The sequence below is a fragment of the Podarcis tiliguerta genome (assembly GCF_965153285.1).
Source record: "Podarcis tiliguerta genome assembly, chromosome: 8".
NCBI lineage: Eukaryota > Metazoa > Chordata > Lepidosauria > Squamata > Lacertidae > Podarcis > Podarcis tiliguerta.
Genome location: NC_139541.1, coordinates 64028326 through 64043721, shown reverse-complemented (window position 1 = coordinate 64043721; position 15396 = coordinate 64028326). Strand labels below are relative to the sequence as shown.

The following is a 15396-nucleotide window of genomic DNA, read 5'->3' as shown; positions in this document are numbered from 1 at the left end:
GACCAGCTGGCTAAGTGCTGTCTACACTGGCTGCCAGCAACTGTCCTGGGGTGTCAGACAAGGAGTCTTTTTCAGACCTACCAAGAGATGGCAGGGATTGAACCTGTGTTCTTTGGCATGCAAAACAGGTGCTCTGCGCCTGAGCTGGCCCTTGCCTGCCCCATGCTGCCTCTTATTCTGAATGGAATGGGAAGATGATGACTAAGAGCTATTGATAGCCTTGTCCTCCTTGAATTTGGCTTAAAAGTCATTAGGCATCACAACAGAAAACTGGAGAGCCTTTTGTAAACAAATTATACTGTTTCCTCCAGTACTTTGTTCACTGTGCCTCTTTGTCTCCCACAATTGCCCTGCTGGATTTTCACTAAACTGCTCCCCCCATCCTTATAAATGCTCAAAATGGTTGTCTATGCACCATGCATTCAAAGCATGTTTAATGCACCCTACACAAAGAACATTGGGAACTATAATTCTCACAGAACTATGATTCCCAACACCCAGTGTGAGCTGTAAATGCATGGTGCAACACAGCCAATGTGCAGCCAAGAATTTGTGAGTGTGACTTTCTCAGGTACAGGTGGCCTTTTGAGTTGGGATTTGAAACCTCTATATTCCAAACTTCACTTGGTGGTGGTTCTTCATTCAGGCCAATGGCCACGTTTTGGCTGGGTGGAGTCGTGGCGCTGCTTGCTTACCACCCTCTCCTATGTTGATCCATTGGCTTCCCCCTGGGCTCAGATGTGCTGACCCACTCCAAGCAACCCTATAAGCAGGGAGGCTGTCAGCTATTTAAAAAACGGGGGGGCACAGGTTCCTGACACAAATTTGCATCAAGTGGCACACATTGGCATAAAATATGCATATGCTAGTTTCAGCAGGAGCGCGTAACCTCAGGCCTTGGGAGCCAAATGTGGCCCTCCAGACCTTTCTATTTGACCCTTAGAACTTTCCCTAGACTAGGGTTCAGCAACCTTTTTCAGCCGTGGACCGGTCCACTGTCCTTCAGACCATGTGGTGGGCCGGACTATATTTTTGGGGGGGAAATGAACAAATTCCTATGCCCCACAAATAACCCAGAGATGCATTTTAAATAAAAGAACACATTCTACTCATGTAAAAACACACTGATTCCAGGACTGTCTGCGGGCCGGATTTAGAAGGTGATTGGGCCGCATCCAGCCCCCGGGCCTTAGTTTGCCTACCCCTTGCCCTAGACCCCATCCCTCAACTGGCGCAGCCTCACACCCTGAGTGTTATGCTTGGCTGGAATGTGTCCTTGGACTCTGATAATGCCTCTTGCTTGCCTTGTTGTTGGCGCCCATCTATCTCGAGAGAGTGCGCCTTCAGAGACGAAGTCAAACTGCATAGTAACCTCTCTGGCGGTGCAAGCCTGGGCAGTGTGTGTGGAGGTCCTGGGCTGCCCAGATGGCAAGACCCCTCCCCTCTCAGCCTCGCTGATGTGGTCCAAAGCAAAGCAGAGTGATACATTTGGCACCAGCTTGGCTGCAGGAGTTGCCAGAAGGAGGTGTACAAAGCACCATCCAACCGCCTGAGGGACCACACTCTGGATTTGTGTAGGGTTTCCTCCTTAAGCCTTTTCTTCTCCTGAAGATGTCTTGCTTTCCTGGACGGAAGATAGGGAGTGGGGTTTGTGAGTGTGTGAAGGAGCCAGCCTACTGTACAAAGGTAACATGTATAATAATTGCACCACCCACCTTTGTCTCTGGCCCCGCCCAGCACTGACATGTGGTTCTCAGAAGGTTGAACAGAAGGGAATGTGGCAGATAAAAGTTCCCCACCTTTGGGATAGGAGATCTGGGGGCTTGGCAAGAAAGACCTGGTTGGTGTTTGCGCCCCTTGGGCTACCCCATAGCAACACCCCAGCCTACAAGCTTTTTTCTGCTTGGGGGCAAAAGATGATTCATGCTGCCGACTCATTCATTTCCAGGCCCTTCCTGGCTATTTCCCCACCTCTTGATCCCATCTGGTTTCCAGCGCTTCTTCCTAATGCTGACATCCACCCCACTCTCTGTCCCAGCAAGAGTTCCTCAGGTCGAGGAGAAATGCTTGGGGGATGAGTCGGAGAAGGCGATAAAACTGTTCAGACAAAGCTTTTCTCTTTCTTTCCATTTTTGGCATTGATGCTCACCAGAAGAAAAAGGACCTGCTTCTTCTCAACGGTTCAGCCAGACTAGAATATAGGGTGTTTTTTAAAAAAATATTTTTTTTAAGGAGGCTGTGCTTATTCCCTTTCTAATATGGTCAGCCAAGCAGGAATTTCATTTCAAAATGGGTCATAGCTCCATAGTGAAGGGAATGTCCAAGATGCTCAAGATCTGAAGTGCATCTTCGGGTTTTGTTTTTCTGAAAGATCAGGTTGTGCAGGGGTGGGGGACCTGTGGACCCCAGAAGCTGCTGGACTCCAGTTCCCGCAAGCCCCAGATGGCATGGTCAATAGTCAGGGATGACGGAAGATGTAGGCTTTGCACCCAGCATCGTTGATGCCCTCTCACTGCCAATGTCAGAAGCAAAGTACACATGGCATCGCCCACAATCCTTATATACATCTTATAGGTTCACCCCATGTCACACGTCCAGCTTCCCAAATAACTGGTGTGCACAGTTGCTCCTTCTGATGCCCTTGTCTCCAATGAGAAATTGAATAAACCACACATCAGGCAACATTGCTGCGATTCCTTGGAAGGGCACTTTTTTTTTTATATACTTTCCTGATTCCAGAAGCTATCAAACTCCTGTAGAACCACTTTGCCATTGACAGGGCTTTCTAGCCAGTTCTATACAAGTTTGCTTACTATCCTCTCATCTAGGCTGCTCTCTATTTTGATGAATCAGCGGTGAAATGGAAACAGGAGGCCCATTTCCCAAAGCTGTGGACTTCATGAGAGTCAACCAAGTTTGGGCCCCTTGGAGCTTTTTGGTGGGCCAGAGCATAACTCTTTGTCACCATCTAGTGGGCGAAGCAAACAGTTGTCTCCAGGCCAGGGCTGGAGACAACTCATGTGAGGAGCCTGCATTAGAAAGCAGTCCCAGCGCATCTTCAAACAGGACGTCAGCTTGCCACAGACCCAGTTCCTCCCTAAATGGGCTTGGCCCAGCATACCTGAAGGTCTGTCTCCACCTGCATCGTTCTGCCCGGACACTGAGGTCCAGCGCCGAGGGCCTTCTGGCAGTTCCCTCACTGCGAGAAGCCAAGTTACAGGGAACCAGGCAGGGGCTTCTCGGTAGTGGCACCTGCCCTGTGGAACACCCTTCCACCAGATGCCAAAGAGAAAAACAACTACCAGACTTTTAGAAGACATCTGAAGGCAGCCCTTTTTAGGGAAGCTTTTAATGTTTGATGCATTACTGTATTTTAATATTTTGTTGGAAGCCGCTCAGAGTGGCTGGGACAGCCCAGCCAGATGGGCGGGGTTTATTTATTTATTTATCAATCATTATATCCCATCTTTCCTCCAAGGAGCTCAAGGTGACATGAACGGTTCTTCCCCACCCCAATTTTATCCTGACAACAGCCCTGAAAGGTAGGTTGGGTAGATTAGTTGAGAGGTGGTGAATGACCAAAAGTCACCCCATTGGAAGACCAGGGTTCAAATCCATACTCAACAGCAGGACATGATGTGTGCCGGGATGAGTGTGACCTAACCACCTGTGGGGTTGGTCCGGCCTATGATACTTTTTCAAGGGTCTTAGTGAACCACAAGTTTAACATGAGTCAACAAGTGTGATGCAGCAGTAAAAGATGCTAATGCTATTCTAGGCTGCACCAACAGGAGTATAGGGTCCAGACCAAGTGTTCAATTTTGAGCACCACACTTTAGAAGAATATTGACAAGCTGGAATGTGTGCAGAGAGGAGTGACCAAGATCATCAAGGGTCTGGAAACCAAGCCTTATGAGGAATGGTTGAAGGAGTTGGGTATGTTTAGTCTGGGGAAAGAGCAGACTGAGAGGAGATAGGATAGCCATCTTTAAATATCTCAAGGGCTGTTACATGGAAGATGGAGCAAGCTTGTTTTCTCCTGCTCTGGAGAGTAGGACCCAAACCAAATGGATTCAGGTTACTACAACAGGAGATTCCGACTAAACATCAGGAGGAACTTTCTGAAAGAGCTGTTCGACAGTGGAACAGATTCCCTCAGGGGGTTGTGGATGTTATATTCTTATTTCATGGAAGTTTTAAAGCAGAGGTTGGATGGTCATCTGTCATGGATGCTTTAGCTGAGATTCCAGCATTGCAGGGGTTGCCGTTGGGATTTCTTCCAACTCTACAGTCCTATGATTTTATGATACTCCTGTTATGATTATTACTATTAGTTTATTAATTGCCATCTACACAATAGTCTCAAGGTGATGTTCAATACAACCAAGAAAAAAGACTTGAAACCACACAAAAAACTACAGATACCTTTAAAAGAAAACAAAAACAGTACAAAACCGACACTCATGGCTTAGACCCATTTATCCAGCTGGAACTGCCTGTCGGAACAAGAATGTCTTCAATTGTTTCCGGAAAGTGCAAAGAGTGGGAGCTTGCCGTATGTTGAGAGGAATGCTATTCCACAGAACGAGGGCAGCCTGGAAGTCCCTGTTGGACAAGCTTCTGAAATCTTTGGAACTTGCAGGATATGTTCCTGCAGACCATAGTGATCTACTGACTATTTAAGGGGTAAAGGGGTTTATTAAGTGGCCAGCCACCACTGTGACACCACACAAAATGCCTCTGCTAAAGGACTCTGTACATAACATCCTTCTTGGGGAAAACAATGGCTTCGGGCAGCCATTTTGCCACCGCCCATGTCCCTGGTAGGTCCTGACTTTCGTTATAATCATGAAAGGTTATTATGTTTGAACGTTCCATTGCACTTTATCAATAACGGGTTTGGGGGAAGCAAGTAACACATCTGCCTCAAACGATCAATGACTCAAAAGCTGTGTCTGTTTTCGGAACCCATAGAATATTCCAACAACCCCCTCTTGCATCAGCATGCTTAAGACTTTGCCATTTACCTGTGGCATTTTTAATTCTTGCCTTCTTGTTTGTCTGTTGGTGTCCTGCTGTAATTTTAATAAAGCTAAACGTAAAGGGACCTCTGACCATTAGGTCCAGTCGTGGCCGACTCTGGGGTTGTGGCCAGCATGACTAAGCTGCTTCTGGCGAACTGGAGCAGAGCACGGAAACGCCGTTTACCTTCCCGCCAGAGCGGTACCTATTTATCTACTTGCACTTTGACGTGCTTTCGAACTGCTAGGTTGGCAGGAGCAGGGACCGAGCAATGGGAGCTCACCCCGTCACGGGGATTCGAACCGCCGACCTTCTGATCGGCAAGTCCTAGGCTCTGTGGTTTAACCCACAGCACCAATAAATTATAGTAGTAATACATTTTTATTTATACCCCGGCCTCCCTGGCCATGGTTGGGCTCAGGGCGGCTAACACCAAATGTGAATTATAATAAAACGTAATAGAAAACAACAAACAAACAAACAAACAGTTAATTAAAATACGACTTAAAATACAGCTTAACTGTGCGATTCTCGGCATCTGCTTCAGACTGACGTGGAGCATTTGCTTGCACCATTCTGCTATTTTATAACGGGAGCAGCTAATAAATCATTTAAAGGAAATAAATAAAAATAGATGCCATGGACTTTTAACATGCCCCTTGAGAAGAACTGGGCCCCAAATGGCATTCGCCGCATGCAAAATGTGGAATAAACTGTTTGCATTCCACTTTGCCATCAAGAAGACTCCTGAGAAGTGGCTCTTCTGTTGGGTGGAGGGCTCTGGTTTGCTTTTTGCTGTTTTAGGGAATTGGGGGGGGGGAGGGGGATGGTGTTCAAAGGCGCTGTTGAAGCCCCATGAGCTGGAAGATGCAGTCAGACCGTAAACTTGGGTGGTGCAGCTCTCTGCAGCTGGGACACCACCCAGGCTTATAATTATCTCTAATTCCTCCCCTGCTGCTGCCACTGTGTTAACGATGCCCGCAGCTGCATGCTGAAGGGGCAATTAATTGCCTAGCCCACGTAACCGTGGTTACGGGAGGGATATACAGCCGGTGGGTAAAGATGGAAATCGGTTGATCTGAAGCAGCAACAGAAAAGACCGACTGACTCCGGGACAGAGCTGGCAAGAGCTGTTTATTACCAACGGGAATCCTTTGGCAGGGTTCTCAGCCTCCCTTTGAGGGAAATCGAGGTGGCAATCAGGTGAGGCTGCATCGTGTCCAGCAGGTGTGGATGGGCTCCGAGCATCTGGGACCACTGAAATCCTTTTTCCTGGGACCACCGAAATCCACCAATGGCAAAATAGTGGCTTGGGGCAGAGCCATGTGCAAGCTGGTGGCTCAGGGGGTGAGCCAGTGTGGTGTAGTGGTTAAGAGCGGTGGACTCGTAATCTGGGGAACCGGGTTCGCGTCTCCGCTCCTCCACATGCAGCTGCTGGGTGACCTTGGGCTAGTCACACTTCTCTGAAGTCTCTCAGCCCCACTCACCTCACAGAGTGTTTGTTGTGGGGGAGGAAGGGAAAGGAGAATGTTAGCCGCTTTGGGACTCCTTAAAGGGAGTGAAAGGCAGGATATCAAATCCAAACTCTTCTTCTTCTACTGCAGTGTGCCTTACAAACCATGGCGCTGGGATGCTTTGCAGATACAGGATGCTTAAAACATTGCCTCGCTCCCTGCATACCCTAAACAGTTCCTACGTTCTGCAGGAGAGGGCCTTCGCAGATACCATCAGGAGGCCCATTGCAAAATGTTGAAACCAGTCCTTCGGTGTGCTACAAGGGCGGATATTGGCGCTTCAAATTTCAGCAGTGCCTGCCCTGTGCGATGCCTAAATCCGGTGTCCCCAGCCTTTCGCCTTCCATTGGAGACCCCATCAGATAAATGTTCCTCCTTCAATGCACCATCTAAAATCTTTCTCCCAGTTGGTATCTGTCTTTCGTCTGAATCGATTTTATGTATGCGCTGTTGTTGTTTTAAACCACAATTCTCTTTTTTTTTTTAGAAAAGAAAAAGTTTTCCATATGCAGTTGTTTTACGTGTGCTATTGCACATCGCTTCGGGATGCCTCATGGGAAGTGATTCATAAATGAAATCATCTCCATCTATTACAGATCAGGAATTCCAATCGCCTCTTTTTGCCCTGGGGGAGGGAGGGGGCTATTGGTAAACAACTGGAAGTCAGAACTCCTGGCAGAAAATCCCCCTGCCATGTACCAGAAGAGGACAATGATCTGTCTCCTGTACAGAGCGTTGTGCCATTCTCTTTTTTATATATAATGTGCTTTTTTCACATGTGCTTCAGGTGTGGTGGTCAACACACAGCAATTTGATGTGTGCAGACCCAGCAATCAACACACAGACAGATAGGGGACATCTTGGTCTAAGGGAGAATTTCTTCAGAAAAAGAGCTGATCCCAAATCAGAGGGCTAAGAGGGGCTGCTGGAAGCCCCCTAGCCCCTTGTGCCACCTTACAACTGTTAATCTAATAGCGCAACAAGCAAGGTGCCTAGGTATGGTTGCCAGGGCAGAGTCTACTATCCAAGCCAGGATCTGATTTCCTGGCATTATTTCAGCCTTAGTACAGCACCCCTTAGGGGACGCGGGTGGTGCTGTGGGTTAAACCACAGAGCCTAGGACTCGCCGATCAGAAGGTCGGCGGTTCGAATCCCCGCGACGGGGTGAGCGCTCGTTGCTCAGTCCCTGCTCCTGCCAACATAGCAGTTCGAAAGCACATTGATGTGCAAGTAGATAAATAGGTACCGCTCCAGTGGGAAGGTAAACGGTGTTTCCGTGCGCTGATCTGGTTAGAAGTGTGGCCTGGCGAGAGGGGGTGTGGCTGAGGAGGGGTGTGGCTTAGGGGGAGAGAGAGGTCAGGAGGCCACATTTCGTCCCTGAGGCTGAAGGTCCCCAAACCTTATTTAAATAAGTATGCTGCTATGCCCCCTTTCTGGGCAGCATTAGAGCAATTGTATTCCAAAGCTGTTTCTGCAGAAAAGCTTTAGATTCAGCACTAAATTAGAGGCAGTTGTTTGTTGTTTTGTTTATTTAACAAATGCATATCTCAAGTTTAAAAAAAATTAAAAATGAATTATTCATATTTTGCAAAGCGCATACAGTGGTACCTCAGGTTAAGTACTTAGTTCGTTCTGGAGGTCCGTTCTTAACCTGAAACTGTTCTTAACCTGAAGCACCACTTTAGCTAATGGGGCCTCCTGCTGCTGCCGCACCGCCGGAGCACAATTTCTGTTCTCATCCTGAAGCAAAGTTCTTAACCCGAGGTACTATTTCTAGGTTAGCAGAGTCTGTAACCTGAAGCGTATGTAACCCGAGGTACCACTGTAATTCCTTAGCATCTGTTGTTTTGACTGTTGTTATGCCTTCCAGTCATACTGCCACAGGCTGTGGGTCATGAGACTCTTAATCTCAGGGTCCTGGGTTTGAGCCCCACATTGGGCAAATGATTGCTAGATCATGGTCCCTTCCAATGTTACAATTCTATCATTCTGTCATGTGCATGCTGACAGTCATATGATACACTCCACAACTGAGTTGTTTCTGGTTAAAGAAATGTGAGCGACGAAGAGTGGTGGCTGCTGCCCAGCGGGGCTAGTGGGGTGGAACATAGAGAGGCTAAGAGAAGGTGGAGCCAAAGATAGGCGGAGCCAGCTAATAGGTGGAGCCTGCTGAGAGCAAGGAAGAGGAAACCGATTGGCAGTGGTACCTCCCTGGGGAGGCAGGTGGGGGCTGGCTGAGGGCAGATTGAGTTTCGTGGGCCCAAATCAACCTGCCTCCACCCCTGGCACCTGACTGCAGCCCCTGGATCTACTTTAGTGTTTCTGCCAGCAAAGCTAGCTTAGCCTATGGCAGCATTGACAAAACCACCGGGGCCTGGTTGAAGAGGAACGTTTTCTCCGTTTTGCAGTCGTCACTTTTATGTTGTGAACTGCCTTGAGATCCACAGATGAAGGGCAGTATACAAATTTAATAAATAATAAAATTAAAAATATCCATACACGCACTCCCCCAGCCAATTACCTGTTTCTTCCATACTTCCTAGTCTTTTCTATTCACTACTTTGTTTTTATCTCATCCCCTTCCTTTCTATTTACAGCTTCTTCGCTTGTTCATCACCACCGCTGTCATCAGCAGTAGCAACAAATCTTTGTCTCTTTCCCAGATGGCCTTTAACCCCTCCTCTGGCTTTCCCCCCTCGGAGTAGGGAGACCTTGCTCTCCTTGTCCACGAACTCCTCTGTCTCCTGGCTTTAGTAAAGGTAAAGGTAAAGGTACCCCTGCCCGTACGGGCCAGTCTTGACAGACTCTAGGGTTGTGCGCCCATCTCACTCAAGAGGCCGGGGGCCAGCGCTGTCCGAAGACACTTCCGGGTCACGTGGCCAGCATGACATCACTGCTCTGGCGAGCCAGAGCCGCACACGGAAACGTCGTTTACCTTCCCGCTAGTAAGCGGTCCCTATTTATCTACTTGCACCCAGGGGTGCTTTCGAACTGCTAGGTTGGCAGGCGCTGGGACCGAACAGCGGGAGCGCACCCTGCCACGGGGATTCGAACCACCGACCTTTCGATCGGCAAGCCCTAGGCACTGAGGCTTTAACCCACAGCGCTACCCGCGTCCGTCTCCTGGCTTTACTCAGCACAAAAGGGGCTGTTGGTGCTGGCATTAGTCCAGCCAAAAGGCTGTGGCAGAGCCCCAGGGTGTCGGGCAGGCAAGGGAGGAGGCCCTGGGCAGGCTGTGGCACTGCGAGGCCCTTGCCCCCTGAAAGTGGGAAGGGTGGGGTCAATGAAGTATTTAATTCACTCTTCATGGGATCAGACGCATTTGCCTAACAAGGCTCAGACAGCTTTGGAAAAGCGGCTTCCATATTATTTCTTGGTCTCATGCCTCCCCTTTGTGGTCAAAAGGTGCAAGTGCAGAGCCATCAAATCGGGGAGAAGGCATGCATGATGATGAAATGTTAGACTGAAGATGTGCTATTTTAAATCACATTGGAAGCACCATCATTCCCTCGAAGAATTCTGGGCAAGGGAAGTTTACCCGTTCACTGAGTTACAACTCCCAGAGCTGGTCCACCTCCTTACCATGGCGTTGCCTTTGTGGAAATCATTGGGGAAGAGGATGGGGTCAAAACTAGAATTAGTTGCCTCTTCCTGTCATTGGCCTCCGCCCTTTCCATCCACCCTACCAGCCCCGTAGTGGTAGCTGCTCTGTTTGCGTAAATGGGGCTCTACCCCACTAACCTCAGTTGGCCTTCTGCCAGCAGCCACCTGCCTGACTTCCTACTTACCTCCAGTCCAGGGGGGTGGGGTGGAGCTGGTTGCAATCTTCCTCCTCCTAAGTCTCAGCATTGCCCCTTGTGGACTTCAGCAGGGAGAAAGGGGACAGAGACAAAACTAGAATGAACTAGCTCTGCCCGCTATTGGCTGGGGCTCCACCTGCCGTTAGCTCTGGCGCCCCCTACAGTTGGGCTCCCTGTCTTCTGCCCTATCAATCCCAATGGGCACCAGCCACTGTTGATGTTCCTCCCACCTGCTGTTTTCTCTCTTATCCCCTGCTCTCTCCTCCCCCCTCCCCCTATAATTTCCTGTTTATTCCACATAGCAGGAGAGAATGGAGGCTTTTGTGATGTCATGCTTACAGCCAGGATTTCATGATATTAGAATGCTGAGGTCACAATGCAAGAGGGAGGAATGGTTTCGTAGGTGGTGGACTTGACGCTGCACGCACAATGGTTGAACGTCGTAAGAGCTCTCTGGTGAGATCCTGGGGGTTGATTTCTCGCAACTTCAGGAAGCCGTGGAGTTTGCCTTCCTTCTCTTTATGGAGCAGCAGAAACCTTTCTGCCCGCTGACCTTTATTCTCCCCAGAGAAGCAGTGGCAAATTTTGACTTGCAGGACCTCATCTCGAAAGCTGCTATGGCTCCAAGGATTGCATGTTCCCTTAGGTTCGAAGCTAGACTAAAGTTGAAATTAAAAGTTTTTCTCATGCTTGTGGCATGACTGCAATCCTGTGCTTAGTTACTGGGGAGAAAACAGGCCAAGCTTTCTGTTAGAAATGCTAAAAAAAACTCAAAACCCTGTTGCAAGGAGGTGTCACCACTTACACTGCTAGCATGAAGCAGGAACCCCACCAAATAAAAGGAAAGCAGTATCCGGCTTCTACCAGATTGCTTGCTTCTTCTGTGACTTTGAGTACTTTCAGACTGCAGTAAATTTGCAGGTGGGATTCAATGGCATGCCAGCACATTTGGGTTCCACAGTTAAGGTGGATTTGCAGGTCTTGTGCAACGAATTCACTTCCCTAAAAATAAAATAAAACCCAGATCTTTTTGCACTAAGGAAAGTGGCAGGGAAATGCAATGGGGAAATGCTCAATAAAGAGGTGGTCTGGAAGTGACCTTTCTCTGTGCTAATCTGTCACAAGCCATAGCAAAATTTGAAGGCCTCATTAGCACCTTATTCATTTGCTAGATAAAGGAGGGCCTGGCAGTTGGCCTGGAGATCCTGGGGATGATGCCTTCACTCTTGCTCTGGAAACAAGTCCTGGAACTGCAGTTCCAACACATTTCCCTTCCATTACACCAGTTCTCGGCTCCCATCCCAGCACAATACACATTTGATATAGCTGAAATCCTTGTATCTCACTCACCTTCCAGTCCTTCTATCTTTCTGATGCTCCCCATGAGGCCAAATGATTTTTGTGGGGCTGGAGCAATTCGGAGAGAGGGATGTGAAGATGAAGCATATCCTCCAATGGATGGAAATAGGGGCACATCCTTGTAACATCCCAGTTCTCATCTTACCAAGGATCATTTCCTCAACCCCCAGCATATTAGGTAAAGGTAAAGGGACCCCTGACCATTAGGTCCAGTCATGGCCGACTCTGGGGTTGCGGCACTCATCTCGCTTTATTGGCCGAGGGAGCCAGCATAGAGCTTCCGGGTCATGTGGCCAGCATGACTAAGCCGCTTCTGGCGAACCAGAGCAGCGCATGGAAACACCGTTTACCTTCCCACCGGAGTGGTACCTATTTATCTACTTGCACTGGTATGCTTTCGAACTGCTAGGTTGGCAGGAGCAGGGACTGAGCAATGGGAGCTCACCCCGTCGTGGGGATTCGAACCACCGACCTTCTGATCAGCAAGCCCTAGGCTCTGTGGTTTAACCCACAGCGCCACCTGCATCCCTCCCCAGCATATTACACATCACAAAAAACCAGGTCCTGTCTGTTGTATGCTGCATATATTGACCCTATACTTGCCTGTTCTCCACTGACATAAAAAACCAACCACCTCTGTGCTTTGCATTAGAGATAGGTCAGAAAAACAAAGTCTTAGTAGATTGATTAGAAGGTTGTTGTTCTCCTAGTAGGGATGGGGACCCCCAGGCCCAGAATGTGGCCCTCAGGACCTCTCTGTCTGGCCCTTGGGACTCTTCTCTGCCTCCCTGCTGCCCCCCCTCACTGGTCCTGCTTTGCAGTCTCCTTGAGTGTTTTCGCCTGGATGGATTGCAACCTTGAACTCTGGCAGTGCCTCTTGCTTGCCGGGATGGAGGGTAGAGGGGTGTGTGTGTGTGTGTGTGTGTGTGTGTGTGTGTGTGTAAAACTCACATTCCTTCCCCTGCCTGGAAGGAGGACGTGTCTCAGTGTGTGTAAAACTATGCCACTGTTCAAAGGTAGAAATGGCATTTATTGCTCCCACACACTTTTGCCTCTAGCCCTGCCCTCTACTGACATTCACCCCCCATCAGGAATGTGACCCTCGATATGAAAAAATGTTCTCCCCTTATGATATGCACGTTCAATATGTTTAGCCTGCTCCCACAAGAGTCTTTGTGTTTTCCTGTCTCCCAGGTGGTTGACGTAGGCGGTCAGGGACTTATTACTGAAGCAGAAGTCCCCGAGATCAACTGCAGATATGTAACTCGTAGTCAGGTATTCTCCTCCCTCCCCTCCCCTGCCTCTCCTCTCCAAGGCTCAATCTCTTTGCTTGTTGTTTGACTTTATTCCAGAGCTCCCTGAACTTTCTCCCCCCCCCCCCCCGGTTTTGTTTCTTTAAGTTTTTATTGTTAAAATAATTCAGCATTAATACACACATATTGCGGATATACAAGCATACATTTAATACAGTCCTTTAAAATGTTCAAACATACCTACACTCAATCCCACAGATAATTCCTTTTCCCATCACCATCCACCACCCCTCACCCCACCTTTGTGTTAGACTTCCAATCTACTCAATTGCAACTTCTTTCCACTTCTATTGCTTTCTTTCACACACGTTTAACCTAATTTCATGCTTTTTTTCTATTACACATTGTTATGCATCTTATTTAGTATTTCAGTATTTAAAACAGAACTTGTTTATTCTAATAGGAGTTCTGATTTTTCTATATGGTTTTGCAAGTATCCTTTAAACACCTTCCAGTCCCTGTCTATCTTCTCTTTTGAGATCCTTCCAATTTCTCCCATTGTTTTGGATAAATTGTAGTACTCCAGTAATTTGGCAAGCCACTATATTTTTGTCGGTATAATACCACTTTTCCAATTTTTCTCAATCGATAGCCTTGTTGCTACTGTTGCGTATAAATATAATGTCTTGTCTTCTTCCTTTAGACTTCCTGGTACTATTCTCAATAGAAAACCTTTTGGTGTTTTCCTAAATGAATATCTGAATTTTTTTTTCCATTTCGTTATATATTGTTTCCCAAAATTGTTTGATGTTTAAACAATTCCACTATATATGTATCATAGTACCTTTTCCAGTGTTGCATCCCTGAATTTTCATAAGAGCCCTGGTCCATCTGGTCCAGAATCCTGTTTTCCACAATGGCCAAGCTGTTGGCTATTTTTTTCTGAGTCCTGCAGAGTGATTCAGCAGTTTTACCCTCAAAGCCCTAGGGATGAAGTAGACACCACACACAAGACTTTGAAGATGACTCTTTACTTGCAGGATGGCATCTACTTACAAGCAGTGTCATACATATATACTAAGTCTGATGCAATGCCTTTTGCTCTCTTGAGCCCAAGAGAGTGTCTTCTTGCTATTTACTGTAAACGCCTGTGAAGCAGTCCAAGCTATGAATTATAGCTCTTCTGTCCTCACCAACTCCTCCAGACACAACGACTTCACACTCAGAAAAACATTGGCAAAACAGGGGAACAACCAGCCTTCCTCCAATTCCCACCCCTACCTAAGACACACACATGCTCACTTTTAAAGGGAGTTAACAAACTGACAAGGCAACGATTCAGTGTTTCTGTGACCTTAGTTGGAGTCACAAAATTTTCCAGCTGTTGCATTGCATTGCATTGGTTTCCTTCCCCCCAGTACAATTTATTCTTTGTAAAATACATTTTCTAATGAATACAGTACAAATACTAACAGTGGCCAAGCCAGAGTCGGCTCAAGATGTTTTGCTGCTTGAGGTGAAATAAAAGGTGGTTCCCTTCCCCAAGGCACAGACAGAAGCCAACTGGGTTGGTAAAAGGTAAAGGGACCCCTGACAATTAAGTCCAGTCGCGAACAACTCTTGGGTTGCCGCGTTCATCTCGCTTTACAGGCCGAGGGAGCCGGGGTCTGTCCGCTTCTGCAGACAGTTTTTCCAGGTCATGTGTCCAGCATGACTAAGTCGCTTCTGGCGAAACCAGAGCAGCGCACAGAAACACCATTTGCCTTCCCGCCGCAGTGGTACCTATTTATCTACTTGCACTGTGTGCTTTTGAACTGCTATGTTTGCAGGAGCTGGGACCGAAGAACAGGAGCTCACCCCGTCACGGGGATTTGAACCACCAAGCTTTCGATCGGCAAGCCCAAGAGGCTCAGTGGTTTAACCCACAGCGCCACCCACATCCCTCAACTGGGTTGGTAGCTGACTATTACTCCAATAGTGGGGAAGGGCAATGCCTTCTACTGCAGTTGAGGGCAGCAGTCTAGCCTAGGGAGTACATAGCACTACCGCTCTGGACACTGCACAGACATCAGAATCTGCCACTTGAGGCTGCTGCCTCACTCTGCCTCATTGCAGGGCTGGCCGTGGGCCAAGCAGATGTCCATGGGAAGCTTACAAGCAGGACATGAGCTGGTGTTCCCCAGCATTCATAGACATGCTGACTCAGATACTGGAAGTATTGCACAGCCATTGTGGGATTTTAATGGGCTTCGTAAAACCAGAAACTCAGCACAGGAGCCCCCTGATCATCTTCAAATGCAGTGTCGGTTGAGTCATGCATGTTTCCTCCAGTGTAAAAAAGAAAAGAAAATAAAGGATATAAACAAACATTTTCAAGGACCACTTGGTTTGATCTCTGGGTTTGCTTTACAGTAAAATCTCCTTTATTACTAGACCAGCTGGAATCAT

At 47.9% G+C, this 15396-nt stretch overlaps 1 protein-coding gene and 1 long non-coding RNA gene across 5 annotated transcripts in view; one reads left to right on the top strand and one right to left on the bottom strand.

Moving 5' to 3' along the window:
- The window catches only part of LOC310684897, a 39478-nt gene extending 28879 nt beyond the window's left edge, over nt 1–10599 (bottom strand). For all 3 annotated transcript variants that reach the window (XR_014514941.1, XR_014514942.1, XR_014514943.1), the window contains exon 1: nt 10325–10599. This is a non-coding gene — a long non-coding RNA (uncharacterized lncRNA). The remainder of the gene's footprint in view (nt 1–10324) is intronic.
- Nucleotides 10600–10675: 76 nt separating this feature from the next.
- CATSPER4 (cation channel sperm associated 4) overlaps nt 10676–15396 on the top strand; it is a 35632-nt gene continuing 30911 nt past the window's right edge. For both annotated transcript variants that reach the window (XM_083455410.1, XM_083455409.1), the window contains exons 1-2: nt 10676–10792; nt 12890–12970. In XM_083455410.1, the coding sequence (XP_083311536.1) occupies nt 10766–10792; nt 12890–12970 (108 nt within the window). In that variant the 5' untranslated portion in view covers nt 10676–10765. The remainder of the gene's footprint in view (nt 10793–12889; nt 12971–15396) is intronic.